The sequence below is a fragment of the Pagrus major genome, chromosome 13, assembly GCF_040436345.1.
Source record: "Pagrus major chromosome 13, Pma_NU_1.0".
Lineage (NCBI taxonomy): Eukaryota > Metazoa > Chordata > Actinopteri > Spariformes > Sparidae > Pagrus > Pagrus major.
In genome coordinates this window covers 17,438,351-17,459,844 of record NC_133227.1, presented here as the reverse complement: position 1 = coordinate 17,459,844, position 21,494 = coordinate 17,438,351, and the positions used below count along the sequence as shown (strand labels likewise).

The following is a 21,494-nucleotide window of genomic DNA, read 5'->3' as shown; positions in this document are numbered from 1 at the left end:
ATACCATCAAAGGGTGTATGTTGAGCGTGCAAAACCACTGGAGCAATACACCACTGAAGAACTGTATGCTCGCTTTCGCTTTGGGAATGCTGATATTAAGTACATTGCAGACCTTGTCAGGCCAAAACTTCAACGGAGAACCCGAAGGAGTCACAGTCTGTCTGTGGAAGAACAGGTCCTCATTGGTCTGCGCTTCTATGCATCTGGGACTTTCTACCAAGTTGTTGGTGACAATATAGGCGTGGACAAATCAACTGTGAGTGATGTAGTGAAAGCTGTGTCAATTGCATTGGCCAGCCTGGTCAATCAGTTTGTTTCACTTCCAAAGGATGACCAGATTGCCCAGACCAAGCACAAGTTTTTTCTTTTGGGGAACATGCCCAATACTATTGGGGTTCTTGACTGCACTCATGTGCATATCCAAGCGCCTCATGAGAGGGATTGGGAGTACATCAACCGAAAGGGGAGGCGCAGCATCAACATCCAACTTGTGGGCGACGCTGACCTCATCATCACAAACTGTGTCGTGAAGTGGCCTGGGTCTGTTCATGATGCACGTATCCTGAGAGAGAGTGCTTTATACAGAGAGCTCCAAACCAACCGACTGGATGGCATAATATTAGGAGACAGTGCCTATCCATTCCTACCATGGCTGATGACTCCTTTTCTTGCAGCAACCACACCTGCGCAGGCACGCTTCAACGCTGCTCATTGCAAAACAAGATGTGCAATTGAGCGTTTAAATGGAGTTCTGAAGAGACGCTTTGCATGCCTTAACTACTTGCGAGTGGAACCACAGGGAGCATGCAACATAATACTTGCGTGTATTGTCCTGCACAACATCGCTACCAGGCGCAATGTCCCTCTCTGATGATGTTTATGATGCACCTGAGCCTGTTGAAGAACCAGACCAACCTCTGGTGTTCTGTCAGAATGAGGGACTTACTGGACGTGTAGTAAGGGATGCAATTGTTAGAAATTATTTTTGACAGGTTCATCTCTGATGGTTGTGTCTTTGAAATTAATATACAGTGATGAATGACAGAAAAATGTAATATATTATTTTTGTTTGTTATTGAAATCTGTTTGGGGGATTGTTTCCTGGGGACAAGATCATTTTTATTTTAATTTTATTTTTACTTTACTATACTGAAAGGCTTAATTGGTAGCCTATGTCTACTTTATCTACTTTATCACTGTAACGGTTAAACAAGTCAAGTGCAAAATATAAATAAAAGTATATACACTAAATGATACAAATGTATTATTTGACCAATTTTAAAGTTTTACTACATTTTCTTCCTGAAATCCACCTTGAAATCCTACCCCCTGTTGAGATCAGGATAATCCTGTTTTTTTTTATCAAAGTTATCCAAATCCTGCTGAAACGTTTTGAACAACACAAACTGAAGTTTTGATCCAGATTAAAACTAGGATTGGATTCCGTGATCTAATCTGATTTCAGATTCCTTCTTTCCCTTTTGAACAACCCATTTTCAAGATTTGATCCAATCTGAAAACCAAAATCCGATCAGATTACCTTTGAACAACTGGCCCCTTATTATGGGCTGAAATACACCATGGATCTAATGATAGAAATCTGGTGCTCGAACAATGTATCCAGTGTTTCACAATGTAAGCTTTAAGGATGCACGATATGGATTTTTTCAGCCGATACCGATACTCGATAATAATTGTGCTTTTTTGTATTTTAAAAATAAGTTCATTATCTGTAGTTTATGCACCCCTGAGGGCAAAAAGGCTAAGATGTAGTGAGCAAAGATGAATGATTTTAATATTCCATAGCTCTGACATCACTATTGTTAACACAACAAAAACAAAGAACAGTTCTGACTCAAAGGTTCTGACTTCAAATCTTAATTTATTTTGACTGAAGAAGGTTTTTTCTGTACTTTGGCTTTCACATAACAAAGCTTATCAAATGCTCTGCATATAAATTCGAAATAAATTAAATGCACTGACAATATCTCAAATCAGACATGTCGATGTATTAAACACAAGTAATTGAAACAAAACAAAAAAACAAAGTGCATTCCTCAATACAAAAATAAAGGCTGTTATATACCTGAAGGGCAAGCCTATGACTGCTTTGTCTGCAGATAAAACATTGACAGCATCTCTGCTTTCTCGCATCCGATTCTGTTTCTTTTCTCATCAACCACATGAGCAGCAGAAGAAAACAAATGCTCACTGTAGACACTAGTGCTAGGGGCTGACAGGTATTTACTTGCAAGCTGGGCCAGGGTCAGTAAATTTTATTTGGATTTGTTGCTTCTCCAGTACTCCATCGGGCTTCCAGTCCTGGGAATCAGGGACTCTGAAAATGTTGAAAAACCTCTGTAATGGCAACCTCTGTAATGGGCTGCATGTCACCCAACCTACACACAGAACAAGTAACTAAGAGTTACAGCACAGGAAGAGAAGCAGCAACTGTGTTTAGGACCCGAGCCAACAAACTATGAACCTATATTCATTTAAGACATGACCAGCAACATGTCCAGGCTTTGTACACAAAGTCAATCAGGGAAAAAGTTTTCAGTGGCAAAAATAGTTACAGTGCACAGCAGCAGCTTTGAATAAACCATCAGCCTACATGCTGCAGTCGTCACACTCCAGAAGTGTCTCATGTCAGGCTGTACGCAAGGTTCATAGTGATAAATATGGAAGCCAATTTCTGCCAGTTAAAGAAAAGGATAGGGTTAGGAAAGGATAAAATTAGAAAACTAAATTTAATTGAAAAATATTCCCATGGTAAGTCAATGTCAACATTAAACTCATATCATATCAGGGCTATAAAAAGTCATGTATGCATGAGTCTCTTCTGGGAATTGTAAAAAGATAAAAGTTCATGATGTTGTTTAAAATAACCTAACCATGTGTATGCATGGCTGCCCACGCGCATTGCATGTGCGCATGCACACCCATGTGTGTGTCTTAGTCGCGCTACAGCACAGTGCTTAAACTAATAGCACTACAATCCTGTCTATAGTAGTTTAACTATAGTTACTAGTCCAATGGGACTGTTGTCAATGTATAAATGTGGTGTTGAACATGACATTGTGACATACTCATACTTATACAAGAGCTGATGTTTTCACTGATGCATATGTTTTAGTGTTAATTCAGTGACTCTAAGATCATAAAGATCAGCCATGTCCATTAACGGTACAATATCTTCGAATAAGGAATGATCAAGACGAAAAAGCCCATTTCCATTTGTGTCAGCCGGCGCAAAGATACCTTTTAATAGATTAGGTTTATCAAAGCACTTTCCTTTTCTCTCCACAGGTCCGATGGAGTGATGAGAACCATGAACACAGAGAAACTCCTCAAGACCATCCCAATCATCCAAAACCAGATGGATGTGTTACTCGATTTCAATGTGAGTCCTCAGTATTGGTTACATTAGTTTTCATCTACATCAGTCTTGTGTTTGTGTTTTCAAAATGATAGTCTCGGATGAAGTTAAAACTGATGGTTTTCAAAACCTCTACTTCTCTCACAGGTCAATGCCAATGAACTGACAAATGGTGTGATCAATGCAGCCTTCATGCTTCTGTTCAAAGACGCAATCCGACTGTTTGCAGCATACAATGAAGGCATAATCAACCTCCTGGGTAAAAACAAGCTTTTGTGTTGGCATAGCCTTGCAAATTACTATTTGATCTGTAGGTTTTGCCCTAATGTCCCTGTGTGTTGTGATGGAAGAGGTCAAACAATGAATAACGGTGGCCATTGGGTGAAAGACAAAGTGAAATACTGCAGACATCTTTGCAATTATTTAATACTTGAGGCAAAATGTGTTAGCATTTCCTCACAGTTCATGTAAGTCTTTAATTAACAGCAAAATGGAGGACTAGAAAACTGATGGCTTCCTGGAACTGCAGACCTCATACAATTGTATTTTAAAGAAAGTTTATGGGGGCTGTCGCAAACCATTTCCCAGCAGACCTCATAAATTATTTTTCGAATGAAGCCTAAAATTAGTATGCAGCAAGCTTTCCTCTTCTGTTTTAGCATGATGAGCATATACTGCTCAGCTTCTACTGGGCAAGGCTGCTCACCTTGGTGTCAACTTCTTGTAAGCAAAAAAAAAATATTCTCAGAAGGTCCTATCTGCAAACAGTGAAACAGAAAGACAGGCCTGATCATTTTGTAGTTTAAATACGAGCTGTAGTTTTAGCCAATAATCATGATCACATGATAGTAGTTACTATGCAAGTCACCAAAAATATTAGTATGATTCAGGATTTGTTCTCATTGTTCTTATTAACTGCCTGATTCCTAAGATTTCAAAGAAGGCATCAGGCCTTGAATTTTACCAGCGTATATCAATATCTGCTGTGACTGACAATTGGGTGTATATACTGTATATATGAAACTCAAACTTCAAAGTAGCAGACAAAACTGAAATAAATGTAAGAGAAATGATAATGGCTATCTTTTTCTTTTGCTTATTTTCCTGTTCTGTTAACAGAGAAGTACTTTGACATGAAGAAACTTCAGTGCAAAGAAGGACTTGACATCTACAAGAAGTTTCTTACACGAATGACAAGAATCTCTGAGTTCCTCAAAGTTGCAGAGGTAAGGCAGAGCCCCATATCAACCTTTCAGTAATTATAAAGGGGCCTGGGGTCATTTAGATGGGTTGGCTATTTTTACCCATCCAAATTCTGATGGTCTGTCTTCTGTTCCTGCAGCAAGTGGGAATTGATCGAGGGGACATCCCAGATCTGTCTCAGGTAAGTCCAAATGCAAATTCTAAAGAATACCGTTTTGTGTCTTTGCAAGTACTTTATCCCTCACCTCTTTGCTGGTTTTGATTAACTAAAATTAGGAGAATGGTCAAATTTGGGTGATTAAATACTAAATATAAGATTAGTATTAAGTAATCACAGGCTGAAAATGTCCTCTGGTCTCCTTAAATATATTCACTGGTTTCACACTCGCGAATGTTGAAACGTAGTCTCAAAATGCAGTCACTGACTGGACAGCTTTCTCTCCTGTAACTCTGTCGCCATCACCCCCACCTCTCGATATGAAAGTCAGGTCATAAACATGTTATGTGAACGTGATATGACACATTTTATAGGAATGTCAATATAGTGTGAATGTGTCAGTGGTTTGCAGAAACAGTAACTTCCAACATTTATCCTGGTGACTGGGCTGTTACCAAAGGCATTTTTGATGTTTTTGATGATTTTGTCTGAGACGTCTTAGCAAAATTGAACTGCTATCGACAGAGATCAACCTGTAGAGGGCAGTCGCTATGCATGTTTATAACACAATATGTAGAATTCAAATATGTACTAACTAAATGTCAAGATATGGACCCGACTCAATCCACAACACTACTAAACACCCATATACATTGTTTTTCAGCTGAAAAAAATGTTTTGGGGTTAAGATCCTCTTTAAATGACACGCTAATTCTCATTAGATCACATAAGATTTGATTTAAATTAGCTAATAGTTTTAGCAGACCTCGGGTATTAAGGGAGCTTTTACCACAGGTAAGAAGCAACTAAAAGCTGCTTCACCTTGTCTGGTAGTGCATTAGGGCACATTTAGACCAAATCCGATGGTGCAGCGTATCGCCGCAGGCTTGTGTGTGAGTGTCACTCCATAGTCCATGTGTGTGACTTGTTGGGAGCCCCCGCTGGTCAGTTTGCCGAAAGGCGAAGCTGCTATGTTGTTATGTTACTAGTATGCTGGTTCTACCTGTCGATGGATTAAAAATAACAGTGAACAACTGGGATGCGAGGCAGATCATTACTGTGTTTTAATTATCCGTGCTAATTGACGCGGCTGCGGTCCACTTCCATCCAAAAATAGACGCGGCGTGTATTCTCCACGGAGCAGGACAGAGAGCCGCTTCTGGGATGATGCTGAGATGCAGCCAGTAGAAACATGAGCATTGTGTAGAACAGCCTTGGATCAGTGCCGGCAACCGGTGGAATCTGGGGGTAACAACCCCAAAAAGTTGTAGGACTTTTTTTGTCTTTGTTCTTTTTGTCCGTTTTTTTGCCTTGCTCCTGTGATTGACACATTTGTGTGATGCCTAACGTGTTAGCAAGCACTTTTAGCATGTTTCTCATATACAAACAGCACCAACACCCTGTCCTCATCTGATCCACGTCGCTCTGTGAAACTTTCTCAAACAGCTGATTAGAAAGCAGCGGGCCGATCCTCTCGACCTAAGGTGTCTTATGAATTAATCATGGCCCATCACAGTGACTTCTTCGTGTTCATTTATCCTGTCTTCTGCTTTTTTTGTTTAATGGGAGTTAAACAGCTTTTAAGTGCACCACCGCTACTTACTGGATTGGGGTGTTGTTGTGATCTCACCCATCGACATGTGTTCTTGCAATACTAAAGCCAGACATATTTGTTGTATGACCGCATGCACCGCACCGGACCGTACAGCACAGGAGAGAGCAGGACAGTGCAGTACAGGAGAGAGCAGGACAGTACAGTACAGGAGAGAGCAGTACAGTACAGGAGAGAGCAGGACAGTACAGTACAGGAGAGAGCAGTACAGGACAGGAGAGAGCAGTACAGGACAGGACAGGAGAGAGCAGTACAGTACAGGAAAGGAGAGAGCAGTACAGGACAGGACAGGAGAGAGCAGTACAGGACAGGACAGGAGAGAGCAGTACAGGACAGGACAGGAGAGAGCAGTACAGGACAGGACAGGAGAGAGCAGGACAGGACAGGAGAGAGCAGTACAGTACAGTACAGGACAGGAGAGAGCAGTACAGTACAGTACAGTACAGGACAGGAGAGAGCAGTACAGTACAGTACAGGACAGGAGAGAGCAGTACAGTACAAGACAGGAGAGAGCAGTACAGTACAGGAGAGAGCAGTGCAGTACAGTACAGGAGAGAGCAGTACAGTACAGTACAGGACAGGAGAGAGCAGTACAGTACAGTACAGGACAGGAGAGAGCAGTACAGTACAGTACAGTACAGGAGAGAGCAGTACAGTACAGGAGAGAGCAGTACAGTACAGGAGAGAGCAGTACAGGACAGGAGAGAGCAGTACAGGACAGTACAGTACAGTACAGGAGAGAGTAGTACATGATAGTACAATACAGTACAGGGCAGTACAGGACAGGAGAGAGCAGGACGGGACAGGAGAATGGACAGGAAAGTACAGGATAGAGCAGTACGGGACAGGAGAGAGCAGTACAGTACAGGACAGTACAGTACAGTACAGTACAGGAGAGAGCAGGACAGTACAGGACAGGACAGTACAGTACAGGACAGGAGAGACCAGTACAGGACAGTACAGTACAGGAGAGAGTAGTACATGATAGTACAATACAGTACAGGGCAGTACAGGACGGGACAGGAGAATGGACAGGAAAGTACAGGATAGAGCAGTACGGGACAGGAGAGAGCAGTACAGTACAGGACAGTATAGTACAGTACAGTACAGGAGAGAGCAGGACAGTACAGGAGAGAGCAGCACAGTACAGTACAGTACAGGAGAGAGCAGTACAGTACAGGAGAGAGCAATACAGTACAGTACAGAAGAGAGCAAGGAAAGCATGGAAATGTGCTGACGTTTTTAGATATCCCAAACTAAGAATGTGGTCACCAGGTCAATACATTGGAGGGGAGTAGGATTTTATTTGAACAATAGAAAAAATATTGAGTTATTATTTTCAGTCATTTGGGCACCACAACCAAAATTCCAGTCACCTCCATTGCGCTCGGGTAAGACCGTATATAGTAAAATCTCACAACTTGGTGAACTGACCCTTTAAATGTATGAGTAATTCAACAATTTATTTTTTGTTGCAAAATACAAATGTTTTGCCAGGTAGTAAGATTTATACATCACTGTAGAGTTCACACCGATCAGCCAAAACATTAAAACCACTGACATGTGCAGTGATTTTACTTTGAACATTGAACAACTTTGTTACAATGCAGTGTTCTGCTGGTCCTGGCATTCATGTGGATGCCACTTGACACGATCACCCACCCAAACACAGTTGCAGGCCAAGTACACCCTCATGGCAACTTTACTCTGCATTGACAGTCCGCTGGTCGGCCATTGCCATTAACGAGAGCAGTTACCATGATGGGGTGGTTTGCAGTAGCGTTTGGGTAGATGTTACATGCCAAGAACATCTACATAACTGCCAGAACTCAAGTTTTCCCATCAGAACACTGCGTTGTAACAAGATGATCAAGGCTATTCACATCACCTGGTTTTAATGTTTTAACACCAACTGCTGTGCTAGGCAGGTAATGCATGTGGCCACTATAGCACTAATAAACACCTTTCCACTCACACTCACCCCTGACATTTGCACATCATACAGCAAATAAAGGTGTGAATCAAGGGTTTTAGTATGGGATATGGAAGGTCTTGAAATAGAGCAGTTGCCACCTGAGGTGGTGGATTATGGTATAAAATGCATTCATTTGGAGGCTCTGTTTAGTTACAGAATTGGTAGAACTTGTAACTACAGCAAGTAAACCAGAATTAGACAGCTTTATCCCAAAGGTTTTCACAATATCTTGACTGTTACCACCTTTATTTTCTGTATTTTTCCCTTCTTTCTATCTCTCCATTTTCAGTTCACAGTTTGTGTAAGTATCTGAACCTTTTCTCTCTCTGTCTCTGTTTTTGGAAGTAGCTCTGTTTGTGGACTCTTGGCAATAACTTGGCATGCCTCAGTGTTTTTTTTCTTCTTCAGAGGACATCTTGTATTAGGCTATCCTCAGTCTTTAAAACTTAATGTGTATCAATGACGTTCATGCTAGGCCCCAAGCAGCCTGCTGGATGCCCTGGAGCAGCACTTGGCCTCTTTAGAGGGAAAGAAAGTCAAAGACTCAACTGCAGCCAGCAGGTAGGTCTGCTTCAAATGGTTGAAAAATTGCACATATTTTTTCACAAGAGTTAAATTATTAATTATATGTCACAATTCAGAACACAGTGTCTAACCAAGAATCATTTCAGACTGTTTTCTGTCTGTCCCTTGATTCAGGGCTAGTACCCTCTCCAATGCTGTCTCCTCCCTGGCCAACACTGGCATATCTTTCACCAAAGTGGATGAGAGGGAAAAACAGGCGGCCCTGGAAGAAGAGCAGGCTCGCCTAAAGGCACTAAAAGTACATTTTCTCTTCACTCATCTACATGACTTTCAGCTTAGTGCACTTCAGGCCTACAGGCATTTTCTTATACCTTGAAGTTTTACGATTTCATGCCAGTCAGGAGTCCCCTGTAGCTATAATATCAAATGTATATTTATAACATTTGTTGCAGTTTTGAATAGCTGGTCATTCCAGTGGGTTATTGGTCTGAGATACAGTATAAACAATGTAATTCCAACATCCCGGTTCGATTCCAGCTGAAGACCTTTGCTGTATGGCACACCCTTTGATCTTTCCCCATATTTCCTGTCAATCTCTGTGTTGAACTGACAAATAAAAAACAACTAAAACAACTTAAAAGAAAAGATTTTTTTACTTAGTACGATAGTACCAAGTAGTTCAATACAAGTTAGCCTCTGTGTTGCTCACTGTAGCTTCCTAATTATTCTAGGAGCAGCGTCTGAAAGAGCTCCAGAAGAATCCTGCAATAGCGACCACAGACTCCTCCCCTGTCTCCACAACGGGCGGCACCATCAACTCAGCCCCATCTATTGACCTCTTCTCCACCCCCAGCTCCACCAACAGGTGAGGCCTCAGGACGCAAACCCTGTCACTCATCCTAAAATAACCCCCATTAACTTTGATTGTTCACCAGATGTCCTCACAAGATGCCACTGCATGCTGATGCTTGTACATTAGGATGCAGATGAGCATTTATTTTGATGCACACTTTTTTGCAATTATTTAATTCATAAAATCTAAGACCTGACACTGTTTTGCAGATGTTTCAGAAATGGCGATGAAACCTCTAATTTGTTAAACAGAATAAATGAAAGTTTTAAAATTTGAAGACTGATTTAAACTGATTGAAATGACGTGAAGGCTCTATTTGTAATATATGTTGATTTTTGAGTCTGATTCCCAACTCGTCAAATACTGACCAGGGCTTGACGCTAACTTTTTTCCCAAGGAGCACATGAAAAAATGTAGGTGCAAGATGAATATGTATCAAATTACATGTTTTTACTTCATTAAGTAATATAAGGAAATATTTACAAGCAGAACATAATTTGAATAGCCTACAAAGTCTGCTACAGTCTTTTTTTTTTTCAAATTGTATTTCAGTAATATTGTAGTTATACAGTGCTAAAAAAAAAAAAACACACATTGTGTCAGTTAAACTTCAGGGATATCAATCTGTCAATTTAGGAAGCACAAGTGACTGTGAATCAGTTTCACCTTCTTGATGCAAATGAAAGTGACAACAGGTGCAATTGAAAGGCAAAAGCAAGACAACCCCCCAAAAGGGAATGGTTTTGCAACTGGTGGCCACAGACAATTGCTCTCTCCTTATCCCTCCTGACTGATTCTTCTCTAGTTTTGTGTTCTGCTAGTGCCTTGTCACTACTGGTAGCATGAGGTGGTGCCTGAAAATGCTTGAAAGGTGCTTGGATTTACCTTTGAAAATGTGAAGACACCCTGTATAAGGTATATATGGTAAAATGTAAAAAAAAGTGATTGCAAGTGTTCACCCCCTTTTAAAGTGACTGACCTAAATCAACAGAGGTCCAGCCAATTATACAGACCCAAACATGTAAATATACAGATGACTCTCCTTTCAGATGATGCCATTACCGCGGCGTTAAAGGTGCCGCAACACGGGACTTCCGGTTATGGCGACGAGACTGGCGGTAGCATAATCCGAGAGCTCCCAGAAGGGTCCGGTACTTTCCCCATTTTAGATTTTTTTACACACTTATTTTATCAGAAATCATATGTGGAATTATAAACTAAAGAAGGCTAAGACCACAGAAAATCAGGACAGAACAACAAACCAAGAAATGGCGACAGGAGATGCTGATGAAGTTGTCGGCACAGGTGAAGCTAGTGAGCAAGTGGCCATGTGCGCTCTGCGCTCCAGCATCAGTGCTATCCACACTAAAATAAAGGCAGGACAAAAGGACATGAAGAAGGAACTAGACTGTCTGCGAGACAATTAAACGAGACATGAAGGAAGAGTTTGGGAACTTTAAAAAAGAAGTTAACCAGAAGCTGAGTGAGATCGGGGCAGAGCTGAAAAACACGGAGGTCAGAATGGATGAAGTGGAGAACCGAGTGGCTGAGGTGGAAGAGTGGAATGCTAATGCTAAAGACGTGCTTCTACAAACTCTGCAGGAACAAGAGTGCTTCCTGTCCAAACGGGTTAGCACACTCCCACAGAAATAACCTCCGCATCTTTGGGATCCCTGAGAGGGAGGAGGGGGACAATGCATGTGAGTTTCTGGACAAGTTTATCAAGTCCAAGTTATTGCTCCCTGACATCGACTTTAAAATACAGCACTGCCACAGATCACTCGGAGCAAGGCCACCCGCTCATGCCGCCCCGAGATCCATGATCGTGTGCTTCCTCACCTACAGAACCAAGGAACTGGTGCTGAACACCACATGGAGAAAGAAAAGAGGTACACCTCAACGGAAAAAGAGTTTATTTCGACCAGGGATTACCCGGTAGAAATTATGAAGAAATGAAAGGAATATGCGCCGCTGAGGAAGGTGCTAAAGGAAAAGGGACTTAGGTACCAGACACCAGCGCCCGCAAAACTCTTTTTCTTATATGAAGAAGGACCCACAACATACAGCAACGCAAAAGAGGACATGCGGAGGAAGGGGATTTTAACACCTGATGAAGAAACCACCGAGGGCTCAACACCTGTCGGCACACACTGGTCTAGTGCAGATGAGACACCCCGCGGGGGACTGGAGGGGCTCTCCTGGGTGACCTGTGTGTCAACAAAACATCGGAACAGGATCGCGAACATCGAATGAGACTGGGAGAAGCTCCGGAGATTTCAACACTCTTTTACACTCAAGGAAAATGAGGCTTGAGGTGTATCCGTGAGTAGATAATCAGAGACAATTAGAGAGGAAAATAAAAAAGAGTCCGGTTGGACCTTGAATGCATAAACGTGTGTATGTTCAGGACGCTTTAACAAGATGCTCTATGGTTAAATATTGTTTGAATATTAGCTCTGTCCCTTTATGGATGTTCGTAACATGGTTATAGGATTAAGTGTTCTTAGCATTAAAGGAACTTGGGGCAGGATCAAGAAATAAGACTCAATAGTGACACGACGGCCGTTGCGGCCGTTAGGGTAACTGCAGCCATCAGCCAAGCCAGCGTGGGAGCGCGCATGAACTCTTCACAGCAGTGCAGCTGATGCCTTATCCCCTTATCAACCGTTACGGTTGATGCAGTCTGAAAGGCACAGGCGAAAGCAAAGACGGCATATTGGGGGACAAAAATATCGTCTCTGATACGGGATTGCTGTGTGTAAGCGGCTAATATTTAACATATTAACATAACATTTAATATCTAACATATTTCTAACTATTTGGTTTCAGACTAAAGGACCGTGGAAAATGCGCAGTCTGTAACTATTCAGTGTTACACAGCGGTGGACTAAGTTATATGTTTGCAGCTAACGCTACTTTGCACGTTAGGTCACTCCGCATCCTCGGTGATCTCATATGATTTTCAAATCAAGCTCTAAACATGACCTGTAATGTTTTCTTACCTGGTTACTAGGAAATGAGCCATGTCAGCATCTGTTTTCGCTTTGGCTTTAAAAACACCTATTATTCGTCTTACAAATGCGGACAAGCAAGAGGGGTAGCCATATTGATCTCAAACAAAGTGACTGTCCAACTCTCTAAACAGATAACAGATGCAGAAGGACGATATACTATAGTAAAAGGATACATCGACCATAAACGGGTGACGCTACTAAACGTTTATAGACCCCCAGGTAGGTATAAAATGTTTATTAAAAAAAAATTTGATATAATTGCTGAAGAGACCATGGGGGTCCTCATCTGTGGCGGGGTCTGGAATATACAACTAACAATCCTCTCTTGATTCCACCAATTCAAAAAAGAATAAATCCTGAGACACTCACAGTAAAGAAACTCCTTCTCGAAGCAGGTATGATGGACATTTGGAGGGAAACCCATCCGGCAGAAAGACAGTTTACATTCTACTCCCACCCTCACAGTGTACATTCAAGAATTAACTACTTTTTCACATTCACCTCAGACAGACATAGAATCATAAATTGCGAAATAGGGGTTAAAGACATATCAGATCGTGCAGAGGTGTATCTATCCCTACACCTGGACACAGAAATTAAAAATACAACATGGAGACTCAACGCCAGCTTCTTAAATGACCCATCATGTAAAAAACATGTTGAAAAATAATTTAAAGATTACTTAGAACACAACGACAATGATTAAGTATCCCCAAGTAACGTGTGGGATGCAGCCAAAGCAGTTATCAGGGGAAAACTCATAGTGTGGTCTTCCATTAAAAAGAAGGAAGAGCAGAAACAAATAAAAGATTTACTACAAGAACTCAAAGACCAAGAAATTAATCATATGGAATGTGATGACCCCTGATTATTAGAGCAGATAAAAGTGACTAGACAAAACTTGAAAAAAATATATGACAGTCAGGAGATAATAATTAGATTCACCAAACAAAGGTATTATGACAATGGGCCAAGAACTAAAAAAATATTAGCCTAGAGGATAAGAAGGCAACAGGATGAAAGGTCCATTCATAAGATCAAAGATAAACAATCTGGTAAAATGTGTAACAAGCTAAAAGAAATACTACACTGCTTTGAAAATTATTATAAGGGCTTGTACACACAACCGGATAGTGCAGATTCTGCAAGCATTACAAATTTTTTTAACTCATTGGACTTGCCATTCGTTGGAACAGAACAGAATAAAGTAATGACAGGTGAGATAATTGGAGCAGAACAGAATAAAGTAATGACAGGTGAGATAATTGGAGCAGAACAGAATAAAGTAATGACAGGTGAGATAATTGGAGCAGAACAGAATAAAGTAATGACAGGTGAGATAATTGGAGCAGAACAGAATAAAGTAATGACAGGTGAGATAATTGGAACAGAACAGAATAAAGTAATGACAGGTGAGATAACGAAACAAGAATTAGATAATGCCATATCGAGACTCAAAACAAATAAAATGCCAGGTGCAATGGTACAAAACAGTCAGAGAGATACTAACGGCAGTATTATTGAAATGCTTCAATTTTACGCTTAAAGGTGGAGAAACACCAACATCCTGGAGACGAGCAATAATTTCCGTAATCCCAAAGATGAGAGTAGTTTGTACAGAACTATATCGATACTAAATTTAGACTACAGACTATATGCCTCAATAATTGCAAAAAGACTTGAGAACATACTTCCAGATATAATAGATGATGACCAAACAGGGTTCCTCAAGAACAGACAGACACAAGACGGGCTTTACACTTAATGGAACATATGAGCCTGAAGATAAATCTATTGTTCTCAGCCTTGATGCCGAAAAGGCATTTGATTCCGTAGGCTGGGAATATTTATATTTAACACTGCAAAGATTTGGCTTGAACAGCTCAGTAATTCTATTTCTAAAGAACTTATATCACTCCCCTACAGCCAGAATAAAAATAAATGGTCTATCTAATCTAAGTAACTCAGTGCCTCTTGAAAGGGGTTGCAGGCAAGGTGGTCCCTTTGTTTCGCTTTGTTTATTGAGCCACTTGCACGAGCAATCAGGGAAGAGCAAGAAATAAGAGGAATTTGGATTAAAAACACAGAATTTAAGACCTGCCTTTATGCAGATGATGTACTGATCACTCTTTCACAACCCGATTTGAGCTTGCCTAAACTATTTTCCTGTTTGAAATCATTTGTTACGTTATGTTATTATTCAGGTTATAAATTAAATATACACAAAACACAAATCATTTCATATAATTACACACCCGCTGCACAAAATCTTTATAACTTCAATTGGGACAATGATACGTGGGGATTAATATTCCAAAAGATTTATCCAACATTTATTCAATAAGTTACCTACTAATTACTAAGGAAATAAAGGCAGATTTAAACCTTGTTACCATTGGACCTACATAATCGAATAGACATAATTAAGATGAACATTTTACCACGATTACTTTTTCTCTTTCAATCAATACCTGTAGAAATACCTACAAAACAATTTATTGAGTGGAGAAGAATGTTTTCGGGGTTCATGTGGAAAGGTCTAAACCTAGGATTAGATATAATACATTGCAACTGCCCAAAGGAAAAGGGGGATTGTCTCTGCCGAATATGGAGAACTATTATAAATCAGAACAATTGAGATATTTGAAGCTATAATGAGAAGGTGGCTAAATAAAGAGCCCCCAACAAAAGGGGAATGGATTGGAATAGTAAAAGAAATTGTTTGAAATTGAAATTGTTACATGGAAAGGCTAACTTTTTCCCTGAATCTGTGTATGGACAAATTGACTTATAACTGGAGGAAATGGACAACATACATTGATACAGCGGCTCATGTGTAATTGATGAAAATGTTTATATATATGTGTGTAAAGATACGGAGGTATGTACATGTGGGTGGTGTATGTATGCATAAGTGTAGGTGTCTGTGTAATTATATACATACAGTATGTGCTTATAGGAACATATTTGTGACCCCTATGTGTGCTTCTCGGATGCCACAGCCCTCTCTGGCGTACACTGAGGGTACCAACAACCGGACACTGGACTTCTATCTTTGACTTTTAATTGAAAGGCACTCTCTTACTGTGTGGTCACACAAAAGGAACTAGTTATCGAATAAAGGAACATGAACTGATGTAAAGTGCATGAAGGACACAGAGGCAGACCCATATGGGGCAGCTCCAGGGTTTGACTCCCTCCTTTTGGCTGTAAGAGCAACAACAAAGTGAGTCATTAACCTAACCTTTCATTTGATTGTTTTATGCATTTATTTATTTTTATTTTTTAGATACAAGTCTGTGCTTTTTTATTTTATATTCTGTAAAATAATATGTATAAAACAATCAAAAGTAAAGTAAAAAAAAAACAAAAAAGGTGCCGCAACACGGCAGAAAAGGTGGGGGTACTTCTATTTCATCCAGCTGATTTTGCATTAGCTGCATTGTGCACCAACAACTACGAGGTGCATCGTCTCTCTTAAGGGGGGGGACGCACTTAATGTTTCTGCTGCTGGAGTCCATTGCAGTTTATGTTATAAATATGTTCCTCATCAAAGAATTATTTCACCCACCCACACCCCATCCCCTATTAATCACAATGATAGTTCTTATGACCTATCCGATCCGATTAGAGGACTGAAATCTGCGCACCACATTAAGCACAGAGACGCACTGCAGCGCTCAAACAGGTCTTCCAGCCCCTACAAGGTGCATCGTCACACTGAGAGCAATAGCCTTTGGAACACTACAAATTTGGTGTTTTGTAATCTTTTTCCTCTGTGGTGGGCTTGAATAGCAGGTACAGTAGAGACGTGAAAATACAGACAAAGTAAAATAGACAAAAACAGAAATAATATCTGTGTGACTGGCTGACTAACAAGGCACTGAATAAAGTAGGCTATGTTTGGAAGAGCCGGGGATCAAACCTCCGGTGCTGTGATCTGCTGACAAAGGACTGTACAGGACCGTCCACACCAAGATCAATAACTAGGCTATAACAATAAATATGTAAACAGCGGCACCAAGAACGCCAACTGTGTCAGCAGCTTAGGCAAATGAATATTGATGGATAAGATGTATGACCTTAAAACTGTGCTTACTAAACATGTAGGCCCTACTGATACACATTTAAACGACCGCTTAGTAGTTTTTTTTCATCGGTTAGTTACTATAATAATGACAGAAATAAAAAAGAAAGAAAGTATTGTATTAAAATCACAGTATCCCAAATCATTATTTTCAATCAATCAATTATTCATTCTAATATATCAAAAGGTATTCTTTTCTACAGGTTTACTAACTACTAAAATCATGCATACTGTGCTGAATACAAGGGATCTTGTTAGTATTTACAATGTAGCCTGATTCTGCACTCTACAGTATTCACATTACGTGATGTTTACCATTGCTATATACCCATAAAACTACAATTTGGTGTATTTGAACAACTCAACAACAGCTACCAAGAGCCACAGTCCTTACAACCTTAACTAATGTGTTGTCACAGGTTAAATTTTCAAATTAAAAAAAATAACCACTTGAATCCCTGAGGAGCTACATTAGCATTAGTGACGGTTGCGTCCACAAGTATGCAGTTACCTATAGTTCCCTCAAACAATGTAATGAAGATGCACATCAGAGGAGATTTAGAAGTGGGTATACGCAATGCTGACAGAAAAATATGTAGTTAGACATCTTTAGTTTATTTAACTTAGTTCACAGAAGAGCTGTTGAAGTTAAATATGAGCCGAAGCAGTCATATTAACATAGTGTTAGACTTCATACATCCGCTTCCTGTGGAGTAAACCAGCCAAAATACGTAGTGCGGCAGTGCTAAGCACATTGTGGTCAAACGGGGTTAAAGTTAAATCCTGTCATCAGGATTTTACTGCCTGGTGATACTACGAGCAAAGTTTCATGTTTTGTCGAGTCTTCTTAGTGTTTTAAAAATAGCGATTTTGATGCTACCGTAATGTTGCCCCAAGCACGCAATTGAAAATGATTTTGGCCCAAAAACAAAAGTACGGTAAATCTTAAAAGTGGCTTTTCGTCGTAATTATGCTTTTACACGAAGGTTTGACTTGGGTTCCTTCACAAAAAAAAGCCTAGGTTGCATTTTGGCGAGAGTTTCACTTTAACACAGCGGCAAGCACATCATTTGAAAGGAGAGACATCTGTAGGACCCAGGTCTAAAGATATTGGAATTTCCCTTTAAATCAATTTTATTTTTAGTCAACTCATGTGCTTAAGCTTTATGTGATTTTACACGTTAAAGGTTGGTACATAGATGTTGCTTAATGGAGTTGGAAGGATTAGTTAACTGCAAGTAGACGGTTGTTGCGAAACCGAATGGCTTCACGGGTTCTTAGTTCTCTAAGATTAAATAAAACTTCTGATCCTTGTGTAGAACCTGGGACACTGCAGCAGCAGTACTAATAACATTGAACCAACACAAAAAAAATGCAATAAAAATTATAATGCTTAAGCAAATGGAGGCAATGTAACACATTAACAAAGCACTGTCAACAGGTTTAGCACCAGAATTTGTCCACAGAAATGAATTTGATGTACAGTGTCAATGCTGGGGACAAATCTGCAGTCGTTTTTGCTTGTAAGAGCAACCTTGAAACTGAGGACACACCCTAATGTTTTGGCAATGATTGACTGATTTATCCTCTGTGCCTTCCTTTTTTCCTGCTCATTCCTTCTAGCAACTCAAAGGCAGCCAATGACCTGCTGGACCTGCAGCCAGCTTTCCAGCAGCCACTGCCTGTCTCCAGCTCAAACACATGGGGAGGTGAGAGCTCCCGTGCCACATTTACAAACACACTTATACATCTGTCATTCAACACAGTGCTCACAGTCAATTTGTTTACAGTTTTGTTATTCAAATTAAATGTTATATACATGAATACAGAAGAAGAGAATTAAAGAGAAGCTGAGAAGGCAAAACAGAAGTATTATTAATGGCAACTATTTAATACCCACTTGTGGGACCTACTTATATTATTGATGTCCTTTTTGTCAGGTGTGGCCATATATTTTGACCTGTACTTGGTGGTGTATTTTTTCTGTTAAACATCACCTAGCCCTACTGGCCCTATAAACACAATGTCTCCCATACTCATGTAGCAGATTTACGTTCTCAGGTCATGTTTTCGTGAATGGGTTTTGGGTTTTGAGCGTGTTGAACCATTTTATTTGCAACAATTTGCCTGCGTTTGCATGTCAGATTTTTAAATGAATATCAAAGCTGGACTTGAGGACTTAAATACATAAATGAATGTCAGTTACGTTCATGCCCTTGACAGACAAGTTTTCACAATACTGATTATGCAATTATGATGCACCAGTAGTGAGGAGTTTTATATCAGCCAGCAATGACTATTTTGCCAGAGCTGAAGTGGGGCACAACTATAGCGATGGAGTAGGTATAGCAACCAGGAGTATGGCAGAAAAATGGAAGAAGCATCCAAGAAAAGTTTTCTGGTGCCCCACATAAAAAAAGAAAGTCTAGGATGGGACGAGCTCTCCTGTAGGCATATGTCATAAGCATTTGTGTAATTACTCTCACCCAAAGAAGGGGGAGACAACAGGTCCGCACTGCAGTTTTAAATATAAAAAAAATGGCACACATTGAATTTGAGGACTTTTCCGTGTCTGCAGAAAACTTGAAAACTGCTCACCAGTGTCATGTTACTGTACAGTTAGGTCCGGAAATATTTGGACAATGACCCAATTTTCATAATTTTGGCCCTGTACGCTACCATAATGGATTTGAAATGAAACTAGAAAAAATGCATTTCCTGCGAAAATACAGTGTGAATATTGATGGCTGAAGTGATTTTGGAAAAACTGCTGAATATACTGGAAAATACTTGCGTGAAATGCATAAAACTATGAGAATGAATGGTCAAGATTTTGCAGAAAAAGCTGAATTTTTCTAAAGCTGAAAAGGTCGAAAAGCTGAAGTGATTTTGATAGCTGAACAGTTTCTCTAGCTGAACATAAAGCTGAATATTTGAAAAAGCTGATAAGGCAGAAAGCAAGTAATAGGCTGAATGGGCTAAAAAGGCTGAACATTTTGATAGCTAAACAGTTTCTCTAGTTGAACATATGCTGGAGCAGTAGCAGAACCAAAGTTGAAAATTTCCCCATAAGAATGAATGGGAAAACACCTCCCAAAATCCTGCGAGTCTAGAAAAAAGTGTAATGGTTCTGGCCACCAAAATATTTATACAGTGAGTAACAGGAGACATTGCTGAACTCTGTGACGTCTTTTTTATTTCTGTAGAGTGAAAAATGAGGACGCTAGAGCGAGAGACAAAACCGGTACCGTCTGCTCCCCTCAAGAAATTTAGGCTCAAAATTAACATTGCAGCTTATGGGGGAGTTGCTGGACTGCTTGTCGCTTCTACAGCCAAAAGTATAAGTCCTACATCTGAAATAAGACCATCAGCTGAAAGCCAACAAGATTTCCTACATTTCTATGTATATACTGTCTATGTGAAGTAAAAGATGTGGGATCCAAATCAAGCTGAAGAGAATTTTTTCTAAAGTTTTTGCAGCTGCTCTCCACTCTAGTGATGATGTCACGCACTCTAGGTCACGCAATACACACGCATTATAAAACCAGAAGACGAGCTAAAAATCCTTAAAACTAAAACTGTGATGATTTCAAAACCGTAAAAGATGTTCAAAAGCTGAATACATGCCCAATAGTTCAAAGTCTTGTAATTCTTAAAAAGTTGGAATGGTGTCTGTAGCTCAAAGTATGAGGGACGAGAAGAGGTTGAAAGACGGGTGGTTTGGAAGAGGATTTGAAGATTTTCCCATTCACTTCCATTGTAATTTTGAAATTTTGAAAAAATCCCCATAAGGATGAATGGGAAAAATGTATTAGTGTGAATGCTGCAAGCATTCACACTAATAATCAAGATGAAATTGAAGTGCAGACTTCCAGCTTTAGTTTGAGGGTATTTACATCAAAATTGGAGGAAGGGTTTAGGACTTGCAAAAATGTTCATACATAGTCCCCTCATTTCAAGAGACCTAAAGTAATTGGACAATTGAGCCAAAATCTGTTTCATGAGCAGGTGTGGGCTATTCCCTCATTATTTCATCATCAATTAAGCAGGTAAAAGGTCTGGAGTTGATTTCAGGTGTGGCATTTTCATTTGGAAGCTGTTGCTGCGAATCCACAACATGCGGTCAAAGGAGCTCTCAATGCATGTGAAACAGGCCATCCTTAGGCTGCAAAAAAAGAAAAAATCCATCAGAGAGATAGCAGAAACATTAGGAGTGGCAAAATCAACAGTTTGGTACATTCTGAGAAAAAAGGTGAGCTCGGCAATACAAAAAGGCCCGGACGTCCACAGAAGACAACAGCGGTTGATGATCGCAGGATCCTTTCCATGGTAAAGAAGAACCCCTTCACAACATCTAGTGAAGTGAAGAAGACTCTCCAGGAAGTAGGCATATCATTATCCAAGTCTACCATAAAGAGAAGACTTCACAAGAGCCAATACAGAGGGTTTACCACAAGGTGCAAACCATTCATAAGACTCAAGAATAGAAAGGCCAGATTACAGTTTGCCAGAACACATCTAAAAAAAGCCAGCCCAGTTCTGGAGCAGTGTTCTTTGGACAGATGAAACTAAGATCAACCTGTACCAGAATGATGGGAAGAGAAAAGTATGGAGAAGGCTTGGAATGGCTCATGATCCGAAGCACACCACATCATCTGTAAAACATGGTGGAGGCAGTGTAATGGCATG

The 21,494-nt window shown here is 40.2% G+C and overlaps 1 protein-coding gene across 14 annotated transcripts in view; it reads left to right on the top strand.

Annotated features, from left to right (window-relative positions):
* The window catches only part of picalma (phosphatidylinositol binding clathrin assembly protein a), a 75,618-nt gene that overhangs the window by 34,022 nt on the left and 20,102 nt on the right, over positions 1-21,494 (top strand). For all 14 annotated transcript variants that reach the window (XM_073479146.1, XM_073479142.1, XM_073479145.1 and 11 more), the window contains exons 6-13: positions 3,310-3,403; positions 3,527-3,638; positions 4,499-4,605; positions 4,722-4,763; positions 8,802-8,887; positions 9,026-9,149; positions 9,583-9,716; positions 18,429-18,514. In XM_073479146.1, the coding sequence (XP_073335247.1) occupies positions 3,310-3,403; positions 3,527-3,638; positions 4,499-4,605; positions 4,722-4,763; positions 8,802-8,887; positions 9,026-9,149; positions 9,583-9,716; positions 18,429-18,514 (785 nt within the window). The remainder of the gene's footprint in view (positions 1-3,309; positions 3,404-3,526; positions 3,639-4,498; positions 4,606-4,721; positions 4,764-8,801; positions 8,888-9,025; positions 9,150-9,582; positions 9,717-18,428; positions 18,515-21,494) is intronic.